The sequence below is a fragment of the Mesoplodon mirus genome, assembly GCF_964341445.2.
Source record: "Mesoplodon mirus genome assembly, chromosome: X".
In the NCBI taxonomy this organism is placed as follows: Eukaryota; Metazoa; Chordata; class Mammalia; order Artiodactyla; family Ziphiidae; genus Mesoplodon; species Mesoplodon mirus.
Window position 1 is genome coordinate 139895842 of NC_138981.1, and position 27501 is coordinate 139923342.

Here is a 27501-nt window from a genome sequence, read left to right on the forward strand (position 1 = left end):
TATAGAAATTATTTCAAGTATCTTTTCTGACCACAACAGCATGAAACTAGAAATCAACCACAGAAAAAGAAAACGAGAAAAAAACAATTACATGGAGACTAAACAACATGCTACTAAAAAACCAATGGGTCAACAATGAAATCAAAGAAGAAATTAAAAAATACCTTGAGGCAAATGACTATGAAAACACAACCATACAAAATCTATGGGATGCAGCAAAAGCAGTTCTTAGGGGGAAGTTCACAGCAATACAGGCCTTCTTTAAGAAACAAGAAAAATCTCAAATAACCTAACCCACAACCTAAAAGAATCAGAAAAAGAACAAACAAAACCTGAAGTCAGCAGAAGGAAGGATTTACTAAAGATCAGAGAGGAAATGCATAAAACAGATTTAAAAAACAATAGAAGAAATCAATAAAACCAAGAGCTGGTTCTTTGAAAAGGTAAAGAAAATTGACAAACCTCTGGCCAGGCTCACCAAGAAGAAAAGAGAGAAGACTCAAACAAAATAAGAAATGAAAGAGGAGAAATCACAACTCATAACTCAGAAATACAAAAAACCATAAGAGTATACTATGAACAATTATATGCCAACAAATTCGACAACCCAGAAGAAATGGACAATTTTCTAGAAACATACAGCCCAAAAAAATGGAATCAAGAAGAAACAGATAACTTGAACAGACCAATCACTAGAAGTGAAATAGAATCTGTAATAAACAAAAATCCCAACTCCCTACAAACAGAAGTCCAGGGCCAGATGGCTTCACAGGCAAATTCTACAAAACATACAAAGAAGAACTTATACTGATCCTTTTCAAATTCTTCCAAAAGACTGAAGAGGAAGGAACACACCCAAAGACATTCTATGAAGCCACCATTACCCTGATACTGAAACTAGACAGACACTACCAAAAAAGGAAATTACAGGCCAATATCTTTGACGAATATAGATGCAAAAATTCTCAACAGAATATTAGCAAACCGAATCCAACAACACATAAAAAAGAGCATACACCACGACTAAGTTGGATTCATCCCAGTCACAAGGATGGTCTGATATGTGCAAATCAATCAATGTGATACACCACATCAACAAAAGGAAAAAAACCCATAATCATCTCAATAGATGCAGAAAAAAACATGCAATAAAATTCTACATCCATTCATGATTAAAACTCTTACCAAAGTGGGTATAGAGGGAACATATCTCAACATAAGAAAAGCTATTTATGACAAACCCACAGCCAATCCAATACTCAATGGTGAAAAGCTGAAAGCCTTCCCATTAAAATCTGGAACAAGACAAGGAAGCCCACTCTCACTTCTCTTCAACATAGTATTGGAAATCCTAGCCACAGCAACCAGACAAGAAAAAAATAAATAGAAGTTATTCAAATTGGTAGGGAAGAGGTAAAACTGTCATTATATGCAGATTATGTGATACCATATATAGAAAACCCTAAAGACTCCACACAAAAACTACTAGAACTAACCAATGAATTCAGCAAGGTAGCAGGATACAAGATTAACATACAGAGGGCTTCCCTGGTGGCTCAGTGGTTGGGAGTCCGCCTGCTGGTGCAGGGGACACGGGTTTGTGCCCCGGTTCAGGAGGATCCCACATGCCGCGGAGCTGCTGGGCCCGTGGGCCATGGCTGCTGGGCCTGCGCATCCGGAGCCTGTGCTCCGCAGTGGGAGAGGCCACGGCAGTGAGAGGCCCACCTACCGCCAAAAAAAAAAAAAAAAAAAAAAAAGATTAACATACAGAAATTGGTTGCAGGGGCAGAGGGGTGGAGGAGGGAGCGGGAAAAAAAAAAGAAATTGACTGCATTTCTTAACACTAACAATGAAATATCAGAAAGGGGATGTAAACAAACAATCCATTTTAAAATTACATCAAAAAACAATACTTAGGAATAAACCTGACCAAGGAAGTGAAAGACGTATGCTGAGAACTACAAAACATTAATAAAAGAAATTGAAGGTGATTCAAAGAAATGGAAAGATATCCCATACTCTTGGATGGGAAGAATTAATATTGTTAAAGTGGCCATACTACCCGAAGCAATCTATAGATTTAACACGATCCCTATCAAATTGCCCATTACATTTTTCATAGAACTAGAACAAATAATCCTAAAATTTATATGGAAGCACAAAAGACCCAGAATTGTCAAAGCAATCCTGAGGAAAAAGAACAAAGCAGGAGGCATAACCCTCCAGACTTCAGACAATACTACAAAGCTACAGTAATCAAAACAGTGTGGTATTGGCACAAAACAGACATATGGATCAACGGAACAGAACAGAGACCCCATAAATGAACCAACATACCTACAGTCAATTAATCTTTGACAAAGGAGGCAAGAATATACAATGGGAAAAAGACAGTCTCTTCAGCAAGTGGTTTTGGGAAAGTTGGACAGCTGCATGTAAATGAATGTAGTTAGAACACACCTTCACACCATACACAAAAATAAACTCAAAATGGCTTAAAGACTTAAACATAAGACATGATATCATAAAACTCGTAGAAGAGATCATAGGCAAAATATTCTCTGACATAAATTGTACCAAAGTTTTCTTAGGTTAGTCTCCCAAGGCAATAGAAATAAAAGCAAAAATAAACAAATGGGACCTAATCAAACTTATAAGCTTTTGTACAGCAAAGGAAACCATAAACAAAATGAAACACAACCGTGGACTGGGAAAAATATTTGCACATGATGCGACTGACAAGGGCTTAATTTCCAAAATATACAAACAGCTCATACAACTCAATAACAAAAAAAACCAACCCAATCAAAAAATGGACAGAAGATCTAAAGAGACATTTCTCCAAAGAAGACATACAAATGGCCAATAGGCACATGAAAAGATGCTCAACACCACTAATTATTAGAAAAATGCAAATCAAAACTACAATGAGGTACCAGCTCACACTGGTCAGAATGACCATCATTAAAAAGTCTACAAATAACAGGGAAATTCCCGGCGGTCCAGTGGTTAGGACTCCAAGCTTTCACTGCCGAGGGCATAGGTTTGATCCCTGGTTGGGGAACTGACACCCTGCAAGCCGCAAAGTGCAGCCAAAAATTAAAAAAGGCTACAAATAACAAATGCTGGAGAGGGTGTGGAGAAAAGGGGACCCTCCTACACTGTTGGTGGGAATGTAAATTGGTGCAACCAGTATGGAGGTTCCTCAAAAAAACTAAAAATAGAGCTACCATATGATCCAGCAATCCCACTCCTGGGCATATATCTGGAGAAAACTCTAATTCAAAAAGATACATGCACCCCTATGTTCATAGCAGCACTGTTTACAATAGCCAAGACATGGGAGCAACCTAAATGTCCATTGACAGATGAATGGATAAAGATGTGGTACATATATGTAACAGAATACTACTCAGCCATAAAAAGAAGGAAATTTTGTCATTTGCAGCAACATGGATGGATCTAGAGATTATCATACTAAGTGAAAAGTAAGTCAGAAAGAGAAAGACAAATACCATATCACTTATATGTGGAATCTAAAATATGACACAAATGAACATATCTACGAAACAGAAACAGACTCACAGACATAGAGAACAGACTTGTGGTTGCCAAGGGGGAGGAGAAGTGGGGGAAGGAAGGATTGGGAGTTTGGGATTAGTAGATGCAAACTATTATATATAGAATGGATAAACAACAAGGCCCTACCTACTGTATAGCACAGGGAACTATATTCAATATCCTGTGATAAACCATAATGAAAAGAATATGAAAAAGAATATATACATGTATAACTGAATCACTTTGCTGTACAGCAGTAATTAACAATGTAAATGAACTATACTCCAATAAAATTAAAAAAAATAAAAAATAAAAAACTGAGACCAGCCTTGAAAACTCCATTAACAGACAAAACCAGTTTAGTCACACAAGCAAGGCTTAATTTAGCTTATTTTAGGAGACTAACCTGACCTGGGTCATTTCTTGCTTATGCTTCTGGAAAGCATAAGCTAAACTGTTTCCTAAGGCTGATATGAGGTTAACCACTGACCAATTCCTTACCATTTAAGAAAATTCTAATATTATAACCAATCACTGTGAAGAATAAACAGTCACTTCCCTCATGCTGTGTAAGCTGTTTTTTAACAGTACACCCCTCAGCCTCATTCCACGTGTTGGTCTGAGTGCTCTGTGTTCACAAACTGTCTCTTTGGTGTGTGCACAATAAACTTTCACTAATTACTACTTTGATGATTCATTGGCTTTCTGTTATTTTTCTGTGATCGTTTGACAAGTCACAATTGATTAAATCACTGGCCGTTGGTGACTGAACTCAATCTTCTCCAGCCTCTCCCCCTTCTCCCCTCCCCAGAGGTCATGATGGGGGTGGGAACTGAAAGTTCTAACCCTCTAACCCTGCAAGGTGGTTCCCCTGGCAACCAGCCCCCATCCTAAGGTTACCTAGGGGCTTTCAAAAGTCTCATTAACATAACAGAAGACACTTTAATTGCACTTAACACTTAGGAAATTCCAAGGGTTTTAGGACCACAGTGCCAGGAATGGAGACAAAAACCAAACATATATTTTGTTATAATGAAAGCAGCTCTTTTACCCCTTTCCTGTTTGCCCATTTCTGTTCCCCTGTAACCTTAAAAGAACCTAGTTATAGGAATGAGATCACCAGGCAGTTTAACCTAACTCCTGACTTATACTCTCCTGAATGCACACCATGCCTTGTCTAACCTGTTGATTCTTTTCCTAGATAGAAGTAGTTAGCTCTCTACCCCCAATAGCCCCCCTAAGCAATCCTGCACGCAGATCACACGGGCAAGAAAACATCTGAAGAAAGTCAGCCAGTCTGTATGCAAAGGAGAATGATGCAGAATCCAACCTCCTTCCTTGATGATTCACTAAGATTCTTACCCCCTTTTTCCCTTTAAAAACTGTCATGGTGGAGCTTCCCTGGTGGGGCAGTGGTTAAGAATCTGCCTGCCAATGCAGGGGACACAGGTTTGAGCCCTGGTCAGGGAAGATCCCACATGCCACGGAGCAACTAAGCCTGTGTGCCACAACTGCTGAGCCTGTGCTCTAGAGCCTGCGAGCCACAACTACTGAGCCCACATGCCACAACTACTGAGCCCCCGTGCCTAGAGCCCGTGCTCTGCAACGAGAAGCCACCACAATGAGAGGCCCACGCACCGCAATGAGGAGTAGCCCCCGCTCGCCGCAACACAGCCAAAAATAAATAAATTTTAAAAAACCCCAAAAAAACTGTCATAGCTGAGCAGAACCTTTGGGGTTGGTCTCTGGATACAAACCCACCTTCTCCCCAGATTGCCAGGTTTTCTGATTAAAGCACCTTTTCCACTGACACTTGCCTCTCCATTATTGGCTTCTGAGTGGCAAGCAGCCAAATCTGACTTCGGTAACAATAAGTCAACATATCACATATACCAAACCAAAAATTTTCACTTAAAAGGTTTATTTTAGCAGCTCAGTTTTATCACATTCTACTTATTTGTTTAATATATTTATATTTGTTCTGCATAGATGGCATATTAACTTTTATAGTTGACTTTTTCATTTGATATTTGCTGCTACCTGGCCTGAAGAAAGAGTCAGGAGGATAGATAAAACCCGCGTGGTGGAAATGTGGGGCAGCAGTTTGCTTCTCAGCAGAACTTTACTGTCATGTGGGCTTCAGCGTCAGCTTTTCTTCTTCTTCTTTCTCAAATCCTGAACAGACGAGAGATCTTCCCTTGGGATATCGAGCACAACACTTACGCAGTTCTTGGATGACAGCCTGACACTTAGATTCCATGTAGTTGTTGGCTGAAAGACAGATAGACAGACCCTAGTCATGACCTCATAGGACTAGGGCACAGGGAGGTTTAGATCTGAGCTTCCCAGTCCTTTTCACTTTATTGTATCTACAGACCTGGAGGAAAGAGGATGTACCCAAGTCCACTGAATTCTTTCTGATTTAGAGACCCATCAACAGGTTAATAAGGAAGTATGATGTACAAAGTGGTCGAAAGGTATTTTTACATATAATTTCCTTTTCTTTAACGCTGATTACTTACATGCCTTTTTCCAGGGCAGTGGTTTTTAACCTCCCCTCTTTTGTGTGTGTGTGTGTGTGTGTGTGTGTGTGTTTGGTCACTAATCCCTTTTGTTGATTTGGTGAATTACAGAAATGCAGGAACCATGCACATTATTTTGCACTCAGTTTTAAGGTGGCTGCTGGACCTTCCTTACGAAGTCTGTGCATTAGGGGTTGGCAAACTGCAGCCTCAGGGTTGAATTCCACTCTTTTTTACAGCTGAGCTAAGAATGGGTTTTGCAAAAGGTTGGAAACACACACACACACACACACACACACACACAGACCAAAGACCTCCTGACTTCCAAACCCTAAAATATTTCCTGTTTGGTCCTTTACATAAAACATTTGCAGATCTCTGCTATACACAGACCCTAAGTCAAGGAGGACTTGACCTAAAGGTCCTAGGTCAGCTGCAGGTGATGAGTCCCCCAGTACTAAAATGGGGTGCATGGGAGTTAGCCTGGGATAGGAAAGACAATTCTGATTAGAAAGAGAGTATGGTTGGGTGGCTAAGTCCAGGTTTGGACCCAGACCAAACGGGTTCAAACCATCACTGTGCCCCTTAATAGTTCTGTGACCCTAGACAAGTTACATAGCTTCTGTGTTCATTTCCTTATCTGTGAAAATGGGTCACAGTAGTATCTACCTCATGGGTGAAAGGATTAAAGCTTAATATTATTTAAAGCCCTTACAACTGAGCTTGTCATCCAGGGAGTACTTAATGCTCACTCTTAGCCCTTCTAGCTCTCAATCCACCCACATTGTAGTGAGGGGGGTGTAACCAGTTCTAACTTGATTTGTGTTCTCCTTTAGCTGTATGTTGCTAATTCAAATCAGGTAAGAATCAGACAGAATCAGGTAAGAATTTATTTGGGAGAAGAAATTGGGAAGAACATTCTTTTTTTTTTTTTGGCGGGGGTGCCACGCTTCGAGCCTTGCGGGATCTTAGTCCCCTGACCAGGGATTGAACCCGGGCCCACGGAAGTGAAAGTGCTGAGTCCTAACCCCTGGACCTCCAGGGAATTTCCCCTTCCTTTTTCTTAAATTTGGAGGAAGGGAAGAAAAGGATGAATAAAATGGTACTATTATTATACATTAACATTTCAGATTAAAACATTTTAAAAATAATGCTTACACCATAAAATGAAAAGTCCAAGAATGAAAGTTAAAAGTCAAAGGAAATATACAAACAAGGGTTTTCTTTGGTGGTGAGTCTTTGGGTGAACTCTGAACATTTTTCCATCCTCCCTTTCTGTATTTTCATGGGCATCCATCTCTATCTATTACTTTAGTAATGGGAAAAAATTATCCAAAAAGTCAGCTTTCAAACTCAGATGGCCCTGTAGCCTTTTCTGTTTGTTCTGCTAGTAATCATTTGCTGATTTAAAAAAGTAAAATCCTCTGGCATATGGTCAAATTTATAGGCTTATTTAAAACAAAATGGACAAATCACTTACATCAAATACGCTTTAGCCAATTTACTTTTGCCTTTAAGAGTTAGTTGCTTGAATTCCAAATGTATTTTCACCCCCACCCCTTCTAACCTGACTGCTTTTAAAAAGTGAGTTGTCAGCCACAGTGCAGTCTAACCAACCCATTTAAAACTAGTCTTTTTAAAAAAGGACTTTGCTCAGCTTAGTAATTCTCAACTCTGGCTGCACATTAAAATCACCTGGTTAGCTTTTTAGACTGATTCCTGCCCAGACCCCACCCCCAGAGAGTCTGATTTAACTGCTCTAGGCAAGTGTTTGAAGCCCTCCAGGTGATTCTAAGTGTACAACCAGGATTGTAAACCCCAAGCTTAGGTCACACCACTTTTTTATTTTCTGCCATCCTTGTGAGGAAAATCTTCAGGATAAGTTAATAACAGAAATATTACATTCTGAGAGGAGTTAACATAGTCTGCTGATAAAGAGAACAATTGTTCTCTTGTTAGTTCACAGATAAAGTCGAAAAATATAAAAAAGCATTTAACATACTACCTTGTAAACATTTCTGTATTTCACAGGCTTGTTTCTGGCACGGATCCTTCTGCGGCATATCCAGAAAACTAAAATAAGAAAAATGATTTTTATTTTGTCTTTTATACATAAAGACTTTAAAGCCCCTCGATGGAATTTTCTTCTGAGACAAGCAGTATGCTCTTACAATTGCTGGAAAACAATTACACTAAAAAATATTCTTCCTGCTCATAGGATGAATTAACTGTATTTTTATAAGATTCCATTTGGCTTGGAAGATATAAATAGCTTTACATAGGGAAAAAGACCCCCTGACTTCAACTCATCTTGACTATTGTAAACCAACGTTGGGCTAGAGGAGCCAGCGCTGCAGCCTGACAAGTCGGCCCACTGCCCGGCTCTGTCACTCAGAGAACCACTCTTGGTAAATGATTTAACTCCTTGAGCCTTTTTCCTTATTACTTGTGTGTAAAATAGGGATCATACCTACCTGAAAGCATTGATGGAAGGATTAAACGTGATACAGTATATAAAGTGCATAGAACAGTGCCTGGAAGGCAGTAAGGACTCAACACGTGATAGCTATTATTCCCAAGATTTTTAAAAAAGTAAAACCCTTCTTTTAATGTATACAAACTGCTATGAGTATTTTAACTCAGGAAATTCTTTATCAGGTAGTGAATCAGCAATATTTGGTGCTATTATTACTTCCTGAGAAAGGTGCTAGGTAAGCAGCTAAAACGTTTTTTGGAGTTCTTACAGAAACCAACTTATTTAAAATATTTGTAACCAGAGAATAAATTTAAGTGCCCACGATTCTGATCAGCGACTTCTAAAAATTTGAAGACACAATTTCAGAAAGGAAAAAGGCCCAGGAGCCTTTGTAGCTAATTTCATTAATGCAAATGATCTCCCCCTTTTTTTTTTCTCAGAGCCCCCTAAGTTCTTAGTAGATCCAAGTTAGGTCAGTACTGGGATGGGAAACACTGGAGCAAAACCTAGGATATTTACAGGATGGGAGAAGGAAAGGCAGGTGAATTGCTGCAGGGCAAATAAGCGACAAATAGATGTTGATGCTGCTAGGAGCTGCTCTCTTCTCTCTAAATCAGTACCAAGTCCTTGGTGATCAGGGCATCTGTTCTGTAGCAGGTGCTGACTTTTGTGGGATTCATCAGATCCCAGTTCCAGCTGATGATGTCCATTAACGGTTCTATGGCAATTTCCAAAGGAGTCAATTTCAAGTTACGTATCCTAACTAAGTGCTTTTGTTGACTTGCTTTCTGCCTGCATAACCCTTTCTCTGCAGTTCCACTTTCGGTGTTCTTCATGACCCTTCCTAAACTTCTGTGTTCTTGAGCAGTTTTTCAACCCACTCCCTCCCCACAGGCCCACAGGTGGGTGCACTGCAGTGGTGGATGACGTGATTGCCATATACTGAACAGAACAGAGGGGCATATCTTCCTAGAATCCCAGCACCTGGAAAAAAAAGATCATTAAAATCACCACAATCGAATAGGGTGAAAAAGAAGAAGGGGGGTGGGGTGGGGACAGGGGAGAAAAAGAAATACATACCAGATTAATCATCAGGCAAAAGCTTAAGCAACAGCTCCTGTACTCCCCTGACCTGTCAGAAAAAGAAAAGTTTATAGAGTACTCTGTTATAAGAGTCCCAGTACAATGAAAAATTATTAAGCAACATGTGTACCATTAAATGATGCTGGATCTGCCACAAGCGAGAGTTGTTATCCATGTAGCGCTCCTCGGGGTAGAGTTGCCACATGAGAGGTAGCTGGGAGGTGAGAAGGTGACTTGGCCTGGCTGCGTCACCTAAAGGAACCTGAACTTGCTGAACTCGTGCCCTTAGGAAACTCGTCTCCTAATGGAAAGAAACGATCAAAAATAAAACCAAAGACTTCAGGATATTGAGACTGGTTAGAAACCAAGTTGCTTGAAAGCAAAAATCAAGAAAGAAATAAACAAAATGTAAACAGTTACCTCTTCCAGGACGGCCACCCACGTGCGCTGGTGTTCGTCGCGGTAGATACCCTCTTGGTGAACCCAGAGGTGATCGGGTGGAGCCCCCACATCCTCTCCTGCCATCCTGGGCTTTGGATTCCAATTCTAGCCCTGCTTTTCTCCACCTAAGCCTGCAGCACCCGCGCACAGGACACAGGTGTGACTTTTTGGGTTGGAATGAACTCACCAATGAGCAAGGTGACCTGGTACTAGCAACCACCAACTAGAAGCAAACCTCATCTATGTCTATTTGCACAGCCTAAACAGAACTGAGGACGTCTGAAGCTCCCTGGCAGACACTGAAGTGACACTCAGGCAGAACCTTGGGTGATGCTGCTGACTGCGAAGCACTCAAGAACTCTGCTAGGTGAGGGGTTCCGTGGAAATGTAGGCCTAGCACTACAGGAAGCCGGGCAGTGGTCTCACAGTCTTTGCATTCAGCAAGCAGCATCTGACAAAATGCAGTGAGCAACGGAATATGCACAGGAGTGCGCATAAGGGCACACTTATTTGGGCAGGAAAGCAGTATAACAGACACATGCATGCCATATTCTCCAGGTAAAAGCCCCTTCCAAGCAGTTTCCATTTTAAAAGGTAAGACTGTGAAGGTCAAATCATGTAATGTGCATGGCTTTCTAAATTGAAATTAGAAGTTTGTTTTAAGGGCAAACGACCTATTTATCAGTTTGCTTAGAAAGGTTACTTATAATGGCTAGGCATTTCCAGAAGGGAGTTTTCGTTTTAGGGAAAATACTTATGGTCGCATCATGGAATTTTTCAGTTGCAACAGACCCTGGGGATCATGATGATTCAGAGCTGAGAGACAGCAAATGATAGTCACCCATCTAGGTCCTTGTTTCATTTTAATAATGCTTCAGGATGTCATAGGAGCCCATTTTTCCATAGACGTGTGGGTTTAAATTCTGTTTTCCCAAGTCAGAAGGTCAGAAAAGCCCATCTGCCCTTTGGGAGGTGTAAAGGAAGCACACCTTCTGGGCAAACTCTCCATAACGCAGACTCAGCTCCGACCCCATAAGGATCCTCCGCCCAGGTCTGGGTCTCATTCAGGGCCTCACAACAACTTGAGCTGCATTTTACAGGAATGAACCTTTTGGAGCCAGCTTACAGCGTCGCAGCGTGCTTTCACTGGGTGTCTATGTTGGGCAGAGTGCAGACACGGCATTGGGGGATCTGCTCCAAAAAACAGAGGCCTCCTATTCCCATTAGGCGGCCTTTAGGTAAGAGAGGGACTGCAGCACAGCTTGGGAGGTTGTTAAACCCTCAAAATGAGATTGTCAAGAGGAAACAAGATGCCAGAACACAGGATGACGCCAGAAAGAACTAATTGAGCTGAACCAAGCCTTCTTTTCAAGAACAACAATCTGAGTCTGATTTGTTGTTGTTGTTTTTCCTTAACATTGTTAGTTTACCTTCCCTAAAAGGTAAGTGGAAAATATCTTTTATAGACTTAGGAAATGGTCTGATTGTAGTGAATAATTTATGAGCATCACACTTGCCTCGCCCATTGCACCCTGAGTGGACCTGACTCTGAGCCCATCGTAGCTTTTGCCTTGCAGGGCTCGCTCATTTCAAACTCACCTAAAGCAGAACACCTTCTCCTAAACCAAATCCTGATTTCTCGCAGTGGCAACACAGCCTCTCCTGATCCTGCGGACTCAAAACTTGTGAGTTATCGTGGACTTCTTCCTCTTCTTCAGTCGGTGCATCCCCCCGTCACCATTTCCAGCAAGCACCACTACCGCTGTACTTGAGACCAACTTTCCCGCAACACCAGGTTCATCACGTCTAGCGCCGTATCCTCGCTCTTGCTTTCCACTCGCCTAATGCTCCTCCCTGGGCCTCTCTGTCTGTGTCAGTACTATTACCGCAGAGGGCAGGTGCCTGCCTTCGTGATGAAAACTTCCTGCCTCTTATGAATACTGTAGCATTTATGTCTAAACTAAAACTCAGATTTGACCGCTAATTATAAATCACTTCGCATTTTGCTCTGCTTATTTCACAAGTCCTGTCCGCCCCCCCCCACCCCAGTACAGTGTTATAAGCACCTCAACAGAAGGAATAATACAGCACTGGACACCCTAAGCCTCAAATACTAGTCAAACAGTGTTCCTGTGAGTGGATGGATACATATGCTGAGTAGAGAGGGGAGGCAAAGGCCACGTGAGCATGGGCAGGGAGTGACTCTCTGGGTCTGTTATATAGCTGTACATTATTTTGTTCAAAGCCATTTTTTTTTCCGTTTAGCAGATACAATTGTTCTGCCTCTCTTTCTCCCCAAGATTTTGGAAAGGAGAGATAAAAACAAAACCCGGTAAATACTAATGTCAAAATAAAATATATTAAAGTCTGAATTTTGAGTACCAAAGAAACACGTGCCCCCCCACAAAGTAGAAACCAAATGTTAAGGGTTTTAGGACCATCTCAACTTCACAGATAGGTCCTAGCAACAACTAACACGTTGACACACTGACATTTAAATCTGTTTTGAATGAAAAGCAAAATTTTACTGGTTACACCGACATTAAAAGGAAATAATTCCACTGGCATAGAGGGCAAACAAATTGGATGCTCTGAGTTAGTAAGAATCACTACAAAGAGGCCTATGAGTCACTACAAAATATTCTCAGAAGAAAGGCAGCGTGGTGTGCTGCTGTGACCTGAAGGACAACATGCTGGGCATCAGCAGCATGAACCTGGGACAAACGCCAGCACACAACCCCGGACCTGCATGCGCTACCAGAGACAGCGTGCAGGCCCAGCGAAAGGCAACTGCAGTGATCAAGGGACTGAGAAGCTGCCCTGTGAGCACGAATCAAGAGCCTCAGCAGAGAAAAGCCAAGGCTCAGTGAGAGGGATTAAGATCAAAGCCACAAAATCGCAGGTTGTATGAATGGAATAGTTTCCCTAAAAGTGATCCTTGGAACACTTGCCCCTAACTTTTTCCTTGGTCAAATAAGTTTGGGAATCTTGTAGAATCATAAAGCACATAAGTACAGTAAAAGCTCTGGCAGGTTATGCAGTAAAGAAACTTTATTTTAACATTCCCCAAATTTATTTGACTAGAGAACATTCTCCTCCATGTGACAGTTGTGCACAAAATTCAGGACCCCTTGAACTAAGATGAATCTCTGAAAACCTCAAGATAAACTTAGGTACAATGTGCAATACAAAACACAGAACATAAACCTGTTCCACTCAACTCAAGGAATACTACCAGCTGCAAATTCAAATGGATTCAAAAAAGTGTTTATAGGGAATTCCCTGGTGGTCCAGTGGTTAAGACTAAGCGGTCCCAATGCAGGGGGCACAGGTTCGATCCCTGGTCGGGGAATTAAGATCCTGCATGCCGCACGGCGTGACCAAAAAAAAAAAAAAGTGTTTATATACCTTTATTACCCATGAACGCACTAAAAAAGATTGTCCCCGTGGGGGTTACCTTGATGCCACGGCCAGGGACCACACTGGCCTAGACAGAATATTTCTTAGTAAGGCAGTTTGTAAACTATGTTTTAAGTAGATAGACCACACAGAAGGGCTTGCTTAGGTAGGTAATGCAAGTAAAACCATTATTTTTCATTTACAGAATGAATGATTTTGTGTCTTTTAAAAGAAGTATAATTTGGTTTAATTTCCAGGTGTTTGAACAGTTTTTAAACATGAATCAGTTGAATACACTTACTTTATTTGAAGTCAATTCATAAACTCATCTACTTACAATGGGTGAAGTTACCAAGCCCTGGAGTCAGCCCGGCCTGTGTATGAATGCTGATTTTGCCACTTACTAGCTCTGTGACCTCGGATAAGTTAAGCTCTCTACACTCCAGTTTTCTAAGATGTCCAATGAGAATTAAAGAACAAATTAATTATAACTGTCAGCACTTACCTAGCACTTCCTACATGTTTATATATTGACTCTTTTAATCTTCACAGTCACCCATTAGATGGATACTATTATTACCCCCACTTAAAGATGAGGGAAGTAAGGCACAGAGAAGTTAGCTAACTTGCATGAGGTAACACAGCTAGGAAGTTGCAGAGGCTGATTCCAATTGGGGCAGTTTACACATACAAGGTATACAAATGCTTAGTAGAGTGTCTAGCACATGATAAGCTTGCCATAAATGTTAATAGTTTTATTCTACTCCAATTAAACTTTAGAGCTGTAAAATGCAGCCATGAGCATTATAAAAGGTAGAGAATATCATTGTGGGATATGAGATTGACTAACACCAGCCATAGACAAAAGGTGTTTTTCTTCTCGAAGCTGCCTAAAAGTGCTTATAAACGCAAGACGTCCCATCACAAAACATAAAAATAAGAACAGCCATACTTGCACCATCAGCGCAGGGCATACTAGCCGCGAATAGCCATTGAAAATAATATATGCTGTGAAATTGAAGCTTAAGAGAAAAATTAGATGGGTCCAGTGTAATTGCACACTTGAAATTTCGCCCCAGCTTCATCATTATCAAAATTAATCATGGAAGGATGTGCAATATGATTCTTAAACATTAGGTAAAAATGGAGGTTGCTGGCATGGATGTTCCAGATAGTTCCACTGGACGTGGGCCCTATTTGTGGGGAGATCGGGGTTGGAACTGACTTGGGAGAAAAGAGCAAAGCATCAACACCTCCTCCAGCAGCACCCTGGGCATGTTCCCTTTCCAGTACTGCCCTGTCCGCCTGTCTCCCAACTACACATGGAACAGAGAAGCAGATCAAACCCACAGAGGCACTGACTGGCCGTGGCGGCAGCACGGCATAGATTTTTTCTTTGGTTTCGAATCGTTCCCAGAATCCGCGTGTAACTCCTAGCCTCGGGAGTGGGAGATGTGTACTGTCCCCTATTGCACGTTTATCACACCTCAAAAGAAAATTACTTTTACATATAATTTCACCAGGTCTGATATCACCGAGACAAGGCGAGCTGAGGAAACTTGTGCATATCTGCTGCGATCTGCGATACATCCGACCTCGAACAGAAACTTCAGTTCCCCTTTCCCCTTCCCTGTATCGAACAAATAAATACCTAAAAGCCTTTGGAGAAAGTAGCAGCCGCCAAGCTTAGGAGTGATACTTTTTCAGACACAGTATAACACTGTTTCTGCCAAGAGGTTACTCACATGAATATAGTGTTTCTTGGGCTAATTATCCGCCTCGAGAGCAGCGAGGCTACAACTTCAGGTCACCCACCCCGGGCCACTCAAGCCGGGATCGGGACGTGAGCCCGGGGCGAGCCGAGGGGCATTCCGGGCCGAGGTCACCGAACCGAAGTTACGGGGCGCGGGCCGGCCACCGGAAGTGGTCCAGGGAAAGAGAGTGGTCCCAAATTCAGGGCCCCTAACTTGGAAACAAAACAAAATAAAAGAAAACCTTAACTCAGGACCGAATTTCAAAAGAGCGTCCCTTGGGCTCGAGAGGCCGGCGCGCGCGGCGATGCCGCCTGAGGGAGGTCCCCGGAGCGTGTAGGCCGCGCACGGCTCTTCTCGGCGGGCGGGCAAAATGGGCGCCGGCGCTCAGGAGGCGCCGGCCCGGCCGTCCGGGCGCTCCTCACAGACCACGTCCGCCCGCGGCCCGAGAGCGCCGCCTCCCTGCCGCCCCCCGCGCCCGGCCCGACGTCCAGACCGCGGCCGGCCACCGCCCTCTGCCCCGACGGCCACGCCTGCCCCAACCGGCGCGGGCGTTTCCCAGGTGCCGCCGGGCCGGCCCCGCCCCCGCGTCCCAAGCTCCACCCCCGCGCGCCCGCCCGCCCCGCCCCGCGCCCCAGGCCCCGCCCCCACGGAACCCAAGCGCCGGAGCAGCCGGTTGGCCAGGCCCGAGTGGGCCCCAGGCGGACGTGAGCTGGGCCAGATCAAGATGGCGGTGCAGGTGGTGCAGGCGGTGCAGGCGGTTCATCTGGAGTCGGATGCTTTCCTAGTTTGTCTCAACCACGCTCTGAGCACAGAGAAGGAGGAGGTGATGGGGCTGTGCATAGGGGAGGTAAGTCAGCCAGTAAGCCCGGCCGGAACCCTGCTGAGCAGTCCCACCGTGTCCCTTGGTTGGGTGTTGCCAGCGCCCAGGGCTGCGGAGGCCACAGGCACTCCTGACTCAGATCCTTGGACGTATCCTTTGGATGGTCCTGTCGCCAGGGCCCCGTTTCCTCGCGTCGCTTAAGGCTTCTTTACCCTTCCGCAAGCCACCAGCGATCCTCCTAAGCCTCAGGGAGTGGGGGGGAGGGATGGAAGGCTCGCTTTTTCTTGTAGTCTGTGGCTTTTCTTTAGATCTGGAGTTATCACCCCATTGACCAAAACTGCAAGTCAGATCAGAAAGACGATCTTTTATAATGAGGACATGAGTGTATCAGGAAGCAGCTGACCACGATTAGGGCCCCTAGCTTCGCCTCCACTCTTCCCTCTAGGAATCATTTTGAGGGTTCGGTTCCAGATAACCCAAGACAGGTGAGGGTTTCCAAGAATCCCAAGTTTCCACTGCGTTAAATATTGCAGAGGGGTGAAAGAGGATGAGGAAATAGAGCTTACTTGTTGGCAATCCGAAGTAAGAATTCTCCAGTCTTTCATGCCGGTGTACAGGAACACATAACCTAATTTTCATATTATCTGCATCCATGTACATCTAATACACTTAATGTGATCAATAATGTTTTCTGCTCTTTCCCACTCTAGTTGAATGATGACCCAAGGTAAGACTATATTTGTTTACTCCTATCTTTTGATCTCTTTGTCATTGTTAACTCAGAATTATCACAACTTTCGCAATGTTTTGTACAGGTTGTATTTTAAGTTACCATTATGACTGTGGAACTCCCTCAAGAACCCAGTTTCAATTCCACCCCAACCCTGAAAGTTGCTTTCCACCTTACTTTCTAGTAGGAGGATTTTCAGTTGAGACATGTATGATCCTATGTGAAAAATATGGTTGGGGGAACCAAGATCATAAGTGAACCTGTGAAAGCTCTCTGTGGCAGATGATGTGCATATGAGGAGACATTTCCCCCTATTAATCCATTTCTCTATCTAAATTGTCAATGGCTTTCTGCCTCCCCCTGGTGGACCCTACAGTGATCTCAGAGATCCACAGCGGCTTGAATGCTTGAGGTGGTGAAAGCTTTGGTCTACCTTTATTTAAACATCAGAGCACAGCAGTTTCTCCTTGTCAAGCTCACCTCATTAATACCCAGGATTATAGGACTTTAGCTTTGCCCATGAAAACTATGCACTCGCCACTTAAGCATATGTCTCAGAGTCCTTCTCACAGACATATGAGCACAGCTCTAGCCTCAGTTTACTTTCCCTCCTCTTCCTTTGTCTCTGCTGTTTCATTGCAAAAACTGCTATTCCTGTTACTTTGCTTTAATACCTTTTTATATTCCAAACCTCAGTTCCCTTTTTTTCTAATTTATCCCCAAAAGGAGTGACCCCAAATTTACATATACTGGAACTGATATGCGCACAGTTGCTGAAAAGGTACGTGTGCTATAATTTTGCATGATGAAAACTTGCGCTTGGGGAGGGATTTCTGTATTCTGTTTGATGATCTCAGCCAGGGGTTAACCCAGTTCATGCAGACCCACATTTGGCTGGGTGGGGTGTTCTCTCTAGGAAAATCAGATGAAGAATCTACTCAGTAGGAATGGGACCTAATTTTCTCTTCTTTCTAGCAAATTATTACTACTTGATCAAGATGAGTAACCACTGTCAGCTCTCCTCCTTGCTGTCCTCTGCTGGGTTTCTGGCCCTTCTCCCATCTTCCTTGAGACCTTTGCTGGTTCACATCCTTGAGATCTGGTTCACATCATTGTTATCTTTTTATCCCAAGTCCCAGTATCTACTCAGGCAACCTCTCTCTGCTTACAGGCAACCTGTCTGCACTCCCACCCTGCCTTTTCTTTCCTTTTTATTTCTTTAATATTTATTTATTTATTTGGCTGCACGGGTCTTAGTTGTGGCACGCATGATCTTCGTTGCTGCGTGTGGGATCTTTCGTTGTGGCATGTGGGACCTAGTTCCCTGACCAGGGATTGAACCCGGGCCCCCTGCATTGGGGGTGCAGAGTCTTAACCACTGGACCACCAGGGAAGTCCCCCTGCCCTGCCTTTTCTGGCATGCTCGAGCTTTTATGGTCGAGTATAATGCTTCTCAACCTAATTGTGGTGTAGGACCAGTAAATTTTTTCCCAACCTGTTGCAGACCAATGTTTTTGTAAAATACAATAAAAATAAACTGTGTCCTCTTCTCCCACCAAGCAGACAATGGAGGTGATAAAAGCTATCAGGCAACAACTCCATCTCATTATTATCCCCATGTACAGTCTTCCCAAATCAAGGAAAGAAGTCCACTTCCTATCCAGAGCTGCAGCTTCTTCAAAGACCTTGCTTATCAAATATCTTGTCTCTCTGCTGAGTCTTCAACCTATTCCTGTCTGGCTTTTTTCCCTTAGGGTACAACTGTGCTTAAATTACTCTCATTTTCAGAAAGGAAAGAAAAATAAGTTCTCAATCCTGTATCTTCCTGTAGTTAACTGCTCTTGTATACTTCATTTAACAGTCACACCTCTTAAAAGAATAGGCTGCAATCATTCCTTATTTACCTTCTTCAGTGAAAGCAACCACCCTCTAGTTTGCAGTTCTACCTCTCCAGCCACCTCCTCATTGCTACATCAGTGGATTATTCCTTGGTGCTTATCTTACTTAATCTTTGTCCTCAGAACTCTGAACTCTCATGGGGTTTTTTATTTGTTTTGTTTTTGCTGTGTCTACCATTCCTCCCCTCTCTCTCTCATCCTTTATGGAATCTTCCTCCTCTGCCTATGCATCAAATATTGGTATTCTCCAAGTTTCTGCCTTCGCCTCCTCCTCTTCCGAGAATGTCTTCCTGGCCAGCCTTACCTCCCCTATGGCTTTACCTGCAGCAGACATTGAGGTTAAACAGATCTGTCTTCAAATACTTTCTCTGATACTTGTGTGACTTAGGGCATGTTACTTAACATCTGTGAGCTTTGCTTTCTTTATCTGCAAAACAGGGATACTGACAGCCACCAATTTCATAGAATTGTTGGGAGAGTTGGATCTGGGTAATGTGTGTAAAACACTCATCTGTAGAATGGGCATAACAATAGTACCAACGTCACTGGGTCATGGGGAGAGTTAATTAAATTAATACACGAAAAGCACTTTCCAAGTGCCTGACGCATGACATTGGCCATTCTGACTCGTTGTTGTTAATGGCCAGTAGGTGATGGTTAGTATGAATTATCCCAAAAGCTCCAGAACTTCACACTCCACTGCCTTCTGGACATCCACGTTTATCCAGACACAGGCATCTTAAACTAACGTGTTCAAAACTGAACCTTTCCTCTTCCTCAAACCCTCTCCTCCAGCATTCCTCCTGCCGTAGTAGTTCCCATACCTGGCTGCACCTTGGAATCACCCAGTAATCTTTACAAAGTCCTGATACTGACTCAGTTGGTCTTTGGTGAGACCTGTGTGGCAGGAGTTTAAAAAGCTCCCCAGGTGATTCTAATGTGCAGCCAAGTTTGGGAACCACTGCCTGCCATTCAGAACCATTAATGTAGATTGCTTTCCCGTTTGTTTCCAGTGCACCATCCCAACAACTGCTACCTTAGTTGAGGTCCTTGTCACTTCCTTTATGGAATACCGCATCAGCCTCTCCACTGGTCTCGTTGCCGTGAGTCTGTCTCACCTCTAGTCTTTTCTTTTGACTACTTAGGATGTGATCTTTTGAGAACATAAGCCTGCTTGGCTAACTCCTTATTCCTTGCAGTTCAGCCCAGGTGCCACCTGCCTCCTTGAAGGAACCTGTCCTGACCTGTAGGCTAGCTCCTTGAGCATATCTATTGCAGTGCATATATGTTGTCTTAGAGTTGTTTACCTGTCTGTCTTCCTGGATGTGACTACTGTATCCTGTTTACCTTTGTATACTCAGGCCGTCATGTAGCGCCTCACATATAGTACATACTTGATAAATACATGTTGTATGAATTAACATACATCCCCTACAGGAGGAGATTAGTGTTACCTGCCTGTGATCCATGGAGAGCCATGCCAGGGGGCACAGACTTTCTGTAAAGGGCAAGATGGTAAATGTTTAGCTTCGCGGGCCATACGGTTTCTACTGCAGTTCCTCAGCTCTGCCAGTGTAGTGCAACAGCAGCTACTGGAACATAAATGAGTGAACGTGGCCAGATTTGACCTGAGGGAGGCCAAGCAGGCCATAGTTTGCTGATCTTTGATCTGTACCAAGGCAGAAGAGCAAAAGGAACTGGGCTTTAGTACCTTAATTCCAAGACTGGAAAAGCATAGCGACCAATCTAGCCCAGCTGGAATATCTTATTTCTTGTGTGACTATGACCATACCAGTCTGTTCTTCAAACCCTTCAGCTACCTGTAACTTTCAGGGACATCCATCAGTCCTTTGTGACTTTTATTTATGCTTGTTTCATTTTGTTTATGATCTGTTCCTGGGCTGGTCTCACCACCCTATCCTGAACTTCTTTTACGCATTCCTCTTAGGCACTGAAACTTTCTCTGAGAAAGAGAAAATTCATGCTGGGCATCAACTCCTACTAAAGTACATTCCCAGTCTTAATGATGTAATTTTATTTTTCAAGAGTCCATGTCCTCATCTTGAATTCTATGTCAGTTTGTACCATGCAAGTTAGATATTAAACTTCATGAGATCAGCAACCTTATCTTCTAGTTAATGTTGGCATGCCATATCTTTTTCCATCCTTTTATTTTTAGCCTTTCTGTGTACTAATATTTTCAAGTGTGTCTCTTATGAGCAGCATATAGTTTAAAAAAATCCAATCTGATAATCTTTTTAATTGGACTATTTAGTCCAATTACATTTAATGTAATTATATATGTATATCCCCCCCACACATACACATATATATGTTATAGCTGTCATATTTTTGCTTTCTATTTGACCCACTTCTCTGTTTTGTTTTTTTCTCCTTTCTTGACTTCTTTTGGACTCATCAGTATATTTATTATTCTCCTTTGATCCTCCATTAATCAGTTATAACATTTTTTACTCTCCTTTTAGTCGTTATCCTACATATTACAATATGCATTCTTGATTTGTTAGTCTAATACAAATTGCTATTTTTACCATTTCACTGATAGTACTAGAACTTTAGAACATTTAAATTTCATTTGTATCCTCCCACCTTTTGGATTATTGTTTTCATGCATTTTAATTATTTGGATATTTTAAGCCCCAGGTGACACTGCTTTTTGGTTTGTTTTTGTTTTTGTTTTCTTTTTTAAAGGGCAGAGTGACTTTTTATTTATTTATTTTTGGCTGTATCGGGCCTTAGTTGCGGCATGTGAGTTCTTCATTTCGGCATACTGGCTGTCTAGTTGTGGTGGGGTCAGTAGTTGTGGTGCGTGGGCTTAGTTGCCCTGCGGCATGTGGGATCTTAGTTTCCCAACCAGGGATCGAACCTGCCTCCCCTGCACTGGAAGGCAGATTCTTAACCACTGGACCACCAGGGAAGTCCCCCCACATGACACTGTTATTGCTGTTTTGTACAGTTAGCATTCATTTGTATTTACTCACGTATTTTACCCTTTACAGTGTTCTTCATTCCTTCTTCCATATCTGGGATTTTCCTTTCTCTTTTTAGTATCTTCTGTGCTGATAATGATCTCTCAATTTTTTGCATGTGAAAATGTCTTTATTTTGCTTTCATTTTTGAGGGATGTGTTCTTATTCAAAGAACTCTTCATAGAGTTCTTGGTTGGCAGATCTTTTCTTTTTGCACTCTGACAGGTCACCCATTCTCTTTATGTTTTGATTGTTTCTGTTCAAAAGTCAGCTCTTTGTCTTGTTGCTCCTTGGAAGGTCAAGTGTCTTTCTGTCTGCTTTTGATTTTCCTTATTGTATGCTCTGTGCCTGCCAGACACGTGTGTGTATTATAAGAAAAGTTGTATGTGAGGGTAGAATGATTCATTCTTTATAGAATGAGCAAGGAATTTAAAGTCTATGAAAGAGTTCATTAGGTGAAAAAAGGCATGAAAGGGAACCACATTTGAAGCTCAGTAGCCACATGTGTCTCATGGCTGCTGTGTTGCACAGTGTAGGTCTATAGGTTACTTCAAAATCTTGTCTCAGATTTCACCCTTGTCCGGGCAATGTCTGGCAATGCCATACCCACCTTTTCTCCTGAAACTCTTGAACGATTTCATTGTTCTGGTTCTGACTGCTGTCTTCCTTCCTGGCTCCTCTTATTGTGCCCCATCCTACACCATGGGTGTCCCCCTGGATTCACCCTGGACCTCTGCTCCCCCTCCCCACACTATTCCTTGCCTTTATTTACATCCTCTCATCTCAGTTCAGCTCATCTGAAAACACACTCATCTTCCTTCCTTCTTGATCCTTTCTAAACTTAGATCTGCCTCCTCTGTTCTACCTAGTTTCAACCCTGAAGCTTCAGAGTCATCCTTGACAGTTTCCTGTCCTGTATCACCCATGGTCCATAAGCTACCAAATCTTGTGGATCCTTGCTTCTTAATGAATCTCAAGTCTGTTTCTTCCATCTCTGACATACACTTAGTCCAGTGCTTCATGGTCAAGCTCTCTGAAATAATGTCCTTCCTTCTAGGTCATCCTGCAGATCGTGGCTTGGCATTTGAGACCTTGCATATTTTCACTCTAACCTCCTTTCTTAGCCTTACTGTCTGCCATTCCACCTCAAGTTCTGTACTACCTAAATGAGTTGGCCAATTTGTCTCCCAAACATGTCATTCACATCTATTTGGCATCTACAGAAATTCTATGTGGGCATGTGCACACACACACACACACACACACACACGACAATCAGGAAATAGAAAACACTCGTCTGCCTTTTCTGTAAAGATTTTTTTCCAATCTAAGAGACTCCTTTCCTCTGGGCTCCTGCAGCATTTATTTACTGCATTATTTTAGTGTAGTTTCATGTATGATTCTTTCTGTGCAACCACATGTTAGCATTTTGAACACTTGGATTGTCAGCACTCTGACTTGTATTCCTGCACATAGTTGGAAATCAAATGATTGTTAGTTGATCATTGCAAAAGTCCTCCCTTGATCTAAACATTAGCCTTTATATTTTTGTTTGGAATGTATATACTGAGGTCGGATGTCTTTTATTTGAAACATTCTGTTATTCATGAGAAAAAATGCCTGTTTTCTAAGATGGAAACTTTAACCTGATAATGTAATACGATGCAGTCCCGTAATTGCATGGAGAGATGTTATTCGAGAGAGACAGAAGTAAACGTTTCTGTGGATTTTCCTTTAGGTTGACACCGTCAGAATTGTTCACATTCATTCTGTCATCATCTTGCGACGTTCTGATAAGAGGAAGGATCGAGTGGAAATTTCTCCAGAGCAGCTGTCTGCAGCCTCGACAGAGGCAGAGATATCCTTACTGGTCGATAAGAAGCTTTTATGTGCTTTGAGGCTTCCAGGTTCCTCTGTTTGCTGCTTAAGCAGATTTCACAGCTTTTCTTCCTAGTGACTCTTTCCCAGTTTTCGTATTTACCCCTTAGATCCAGTTGCTTGGTTAATCAGCATTTCTCTCCAGTTCACTTTTTGAGTGGCTTTTATTGGAAGAACTGGACATTTCTAACATTTCTGCTCTTAAATGCCAAAAGATCCCAGGGTCCAATACTATGACAGTGAACACTCTGGGGAGTCCCTGTCTCCCTCCTCTCCACTCCCCTCTGCCCCGTCTACCCCATCCCCCCGCCCCCACAGTTTTTGTAATATCATTTAGCTTCTAGGCCTTTCACTATCTTGGTCTCTCTCCTTTGGAGATTCTCTTTTGAGGCTGCCTCTCAAAAAAATGCAGTGCTGAGAACTGAATGCAGTATTCCATGTTAAATATAACCAAAGAGCGATCAGTTGGGACATTTGCTTCCTATGATCTGGACTCCATACCTCAACTGTAACAAATTAAATTTTCATCAGTGGTTTTAGTAATTTGTCATTCTTTCAGATTAAGTTAATCTTGTAGTCAATTAAAAAGTAACTTTTAAAAGTAGAAAACATGCATGGTACAAACTTTAAAAGGTACAAAAAAAGTATACAAAGTAAGTATTTCTCTCTAGCCTCTGTGCCCCAATTCCCCCACCATCCCTCCCTGGACGTAACCAAGGGTATCAGGTTTTCATGTGTCCTTACGGATGAATTCTGTGCATACAGAAACATATAAGAATATTTTCTTCTTAAAAAAGTACTTAATACATATGGTAGCTATGACATTACCTAACAGTGTATCTAGAGATTTGTCCACATTACTATATAGAGGTGTCTCATTCTTATGACTACATAATACAGCCCTGGATGGCTGTGCTGTCCTCATGCAGATGTTTAGGTTATTTTGCAGTCTTTTACTGACAGTGCTGCAGCAAATAACCTTGGACATTGCATTTCACAAATGTGTGCGTGTATCTGTAGAATCAATTCCTAGATGTGAAATTGCTGGGGCAAAGGTTATATGGCCTTGCAGCTGTAGCAGTTTGACCAGTTTACCCTCTAGCCGTGCGCAAGAGTATCTGTTTCCCCACACCCTTCCAAACATTGTGTGTTATCAAAGTTTTGTGTTTGTGCTGCGAGGCCCTGGTAAGTCAAAGTTTTTGGTTGTTGCCAACCTGATTGGCAAAAAATTGTATTCTCTTTCTTGCAATTTTAATTAGCATTTTTCTTGTGAGTAAATTTGATCAGCTTTTAATTTTTAGGAGTCATTTGTATTTTCTCTGAATTATATGGTTATTTCCTTTGCCCGTTTTTCTATTGATTTTGAAATATTTTTCTTAATAATTTATAGTTTACGTTAAGAAAGTTAGCCTTTTGTGATAAGGATAGTGATTTTTGTCAGCTTTTTCACGGTATGTGTGTGTTTTTTCCCGATGAAGTTGTTCTTGTTGCACTTTTATATAATCAGATATATCAATCTCCTCTTATGATGTGTACCTTTTGCATCATTTTTAAAACTCTTTAGTTTGAAATAATTATAGATTCATGGAAAGTTGCAAAAATAGTATGGGAAGGTCCCTGTACCTTTATGCAGTTTCCCCCAAAGGTTACATGTTACATAACTTACGGTTCAATATGGAAACCAGGAAATTGACATTAATGTGTGTAGTTCTATGCCATTTTGTCATATGTGTAGAGATACGTATATAAAAAACCACCACAGCAGTCAAGGTGCAGAACTGTTGCATTACCGTAAAGATCTGCCTCAAGCTTCCCCTGGATAGTCACCCTCACCCTGCGCACCTCAAACCATGGGAGCCATGAATCTTCTCTCTGTCTCCTCACTATAGGTTGGATTTTCCCAATTCTCTGCACACCTGGTAATTTTAGATTGGATGCCAACATTATGATTTTTCCCTGGGGGCTGGATATCTTTGTATTCCTAGACATAATTTGTTTTTGAGCTTTGTTCTGGGATGCTGTTAGATTACCGGGGACAGTTAGATCCTATTGATACTTGTTTGAAGATCTGCTGCGTGGGACCAGAGGAGCTTTCAGTGTAGGAGTCATTTTTTCCCCGCACTACTGAGGCGAGAGCCTTCTGAGCCCCCTGCCCAAGGCTGCCTGAAATTATTAGATTTGCATTCTGGCCAGTGGGGACAGCCCCCAGTCCCTGTCCTGCTTGAGCGCTGGGCAGAGTTACCTTCCATCCTTTCGGGTGGTCCTTTCCCTCGCCTTAGCTGAAGAAATGGGCTTAGGGAAGTTAAGTAACTTCTCTTGGCATTTGAAATTTAAAAAAAAATTTAAAAAGTTTTTTTTGTTGTTGTTGGCCATGCCACGCAGCATATAGGGTCTTATTTCCCCAACCAGGGATGGAACCTGTGCCTCCTGCTGTGGAAGCATGGAGTCCTAACCACTGAACCGCCAGGGAAGTCCCTGAAAAGTATTCTTACACTTAGCTGTACAGAAAGGACTATTGGGTTTCAGTGTAAGTAATTCACGGGAAAATAAACCAGCACTTTACAGTGAGTAGCAACAGAAGGGGACAGCTTCTTATCTCCAACCGAGTTCTTATCTCAAGTCAGAGCCTCAGACAGTTATGGTAAATTTTTATTTCCAGAACAAAGGAGAAAATGTTCTTTTGGGGGATATTTCTAGACAAATGGGGAGACTAAACTGGGGGTCTTTGTTCATTTGGTCTCTGAAACCACCCTACTTGCTATTGTTGACACTGGCAGCCTGCCAGAGAGAAATGAAATGAATTTTTAAAATTTTGTACTTTTTCAGGAATGAGGGTAGGTTGGGCTAGAGAGAGGACAGAAGATTACTCAAGTTAATAATGTGACATCCAAAGATTTAGAAGCTTCTTTTCAGATAGCACAGTGATAAGTATTTGAGTGATCAAATATTAGCTAAATTGGATTAAGAGCATATAACTCTATACAATAATGGAAACCAAATGGATTCTATTTAAAAAAAAAGAAATACCTTTGGCTTTAGAAGGGAAGTCTGGGAAATTCTGGGCATTGACCTTTTTTCATTCTTTTGTTGACATTAAATTGTGATAGGTTTATTTTAAACTTCAGGTTGCTTTCTGAGCCTTTATTAGCATCACAAATTGTGTTCCCACAAGTTGAAAATACCTTGACAGACACACAGGTTGGCTGAACTAACTGGTCGCCCCATGAGAGTTGTGGGCTGGTATCATTCCCATCCCCATATAACTGTTTGGCCTTCACATGTCGGTAAGTATTATGGGATTGCAATGTTTTTTGTTCTTAGAAGTGAATATCATTTTTCCTTCTCCATTACATGGGCTGTGGTTATTTTAAATCAAAATTTAAGTATCCTTAAGCAAATGTCCTTATTTTTATTTTGCTGTTTTAAAAGTACTGATTTATGTCATACTGATTGTTTTTGATAGAGATAAAATTTTGGCACTCCATTTTGACAGTATTCAGGAAATCAAGACTAAACCCTGACAATTGGCTGGTATCCAAAATAATGATAACAATAATAAATAAACTATAACTGAAAATTGCCGATTGTGACTATCACTGTCTAGTACACTACCATTTGGAAGAATCAAAGGTGTGATGGGTGAAATTTATAGAACTGATGTTTACAATCTCTGTTTGACACATATATCATCCTAGCTCTTGGGGCTGTCAACCTACCTCCTCAGCCCTCTAATCAGTATAATGTAACAAAATTGTTTTTTCTTTCTCTCTTTTTTTGTTTTTTGTTTTTTGGTTTTATTTTTTTTTTGCCTGCATTGGGTCTTCATTGCTGCGCACAGGCTTTCTCTAGTTGCGGCGAGTGGGGGCTGCTCTTTGTTGCGGTGTGCGGGCTTCTCATTGCGGTGGCTTCTCTCGTTGCGGAGCACAGGCTCTAGGTGCACGGGCTTCAG

The 27501-nt window shown here is 42.1% G+C and overlaps 3 protein-coding genes across 9 annotated transcripts in view; 1 reads left to right on the plus strand and 2 right to left on the minus strand.

Annotated features, from left to right (window-relative positions):
• Positions 1–5465: 5465 nt before the first annotated feature.
• Positions 5466–15362, minus strand: CMC4 (C-X9-C motif containing 4). 3 transcript variants are annotated; one of them, XM_082609507.1, is made up of 3 exons: positions 15228–15362; positions 8089–8156; positions 5466–5832 (listed from the first exon to the last, which is right to left on the minus strand). In XM_082609507.1, exons 2-3 carry the CDS (start codon positions 8144–8146, stop codon positions 5690–5692), a joined length of 201 nt encoding a protein of 66 aa, XP_082465633.1. In that variant the 5' UTR covers positions 8147–8156; positions 15228–15362; the 3' UTR covers positions 5466–5689. The 3 variants fall into 3 exon arrangements, with proteins under 3 accessions (XP_082465633.1, XP_082465635.1, XP_082465634.1); XM_082609509.1 differs by lacking the exon at positions 15228–15362 and adding an exon at positions 9180–9250; XM_082609508.1 differs by lacking the exon at positions 15228–15362 and adding an exon at positions 9079–9188.
• Positions 9460–15316, minus strand: MTCP1 (mature T cell proliferation 1). The gene is made up of 5 exons (XM_082609506.1): positions 15228–15316; positions 10063–10214; positions 9773–9943; positions 9640–9691; positions 9460–9543 (listed from the first exon to the last, which is right to left on the minus strand). Exons 2-4 carry the CDS (start codon positions 10165–10167, stop codon positions 9644–9646), a joined length of 324 nt encoding a protein of 107 aa, XP_082465632.1. The 5' UTR covers positions 10168–10214; positions 15228–15316; the 3' UTR covers positions 9460–9543; positions 9640–9643.
• A 486-nt stretch (positions 15363–15848) lies between the features above and the next one.
• Positions 15849–27501, plus strand: part of BRCC3 (BRCA1/BRCA2-containing complex subunit 3) — an 84087-nt gene continuing 72434 nt past the window's right edge. The window contains exons 1-5 of one of the 5 annotated variants that reach the window (XM_082610278.1): positions 15849–16083; positions 16767–16783; positions 17513–17567; positions 23413–23532; positions 26749–26836. In XM_082610278.1, the coding sequence (XP_082466404.1) occupies positions 15961–16083; positions 16767–16783; positions 17513–17567; positions 23413–23532; positions 26749–26836 (403 nt within the window). In that variant the 5' untranslated portion in view covers positions 15849–15960. The remainder of the gene's footprint in view (positions 16084–16766; positions 16784–17512; positions 17568–23412; positions 23533–26748; positions 26837–27501) is intronic. The other 4 variants (XM_082610277.1, XM_082610280.1, XM_082610279.1 and 1 more) reach the window with 4 other exon arrangements.

What these genes read in the sequence shown, in the direction of transcription:
- CMC4 (XM_082609507.1), bottom strand. Translation starts at nt 8,146, where the DNA reads ATGCCGCAGAAGGATCCGTGCCAGAAACAAGCCTGTGAAATACAGAAA. An exon ending in AATACAGAAATGTTTACAAG is followed by an intron (nt 5,833 to 8,088) that starts GTAGTATGTTAA and finishes TCTGTCTTTCAG; the next exon opens with CCAACAACTACATGGAATCT.
- MTCP1 (XM_082609506.1), bottom strand. Translation starts at nt 10,167, where the DNA reads ATGGCAGGAGAGGATGTGGGGGCTCCACCCGATCACCTCTGGGTTCAC. An exon ending in GGGTGGCCGTCCTGGAAGAG is followed by an intron (nt 9,944 to 10,062) that starts GTAACTGTTTAC and finishes TCTTTCCATTAG; the next exon opens with GAGACGAGTTTCCTAAGGGC. An exon ending in AGATCCAGCATCATTTAATG is followed by an intron (nt 9,692 to 9,772) that starts GTACACATGTTG and finishes TTTTTCTGACAG; the next exon opens with GTCAGGGGAGTACAGGAGCT.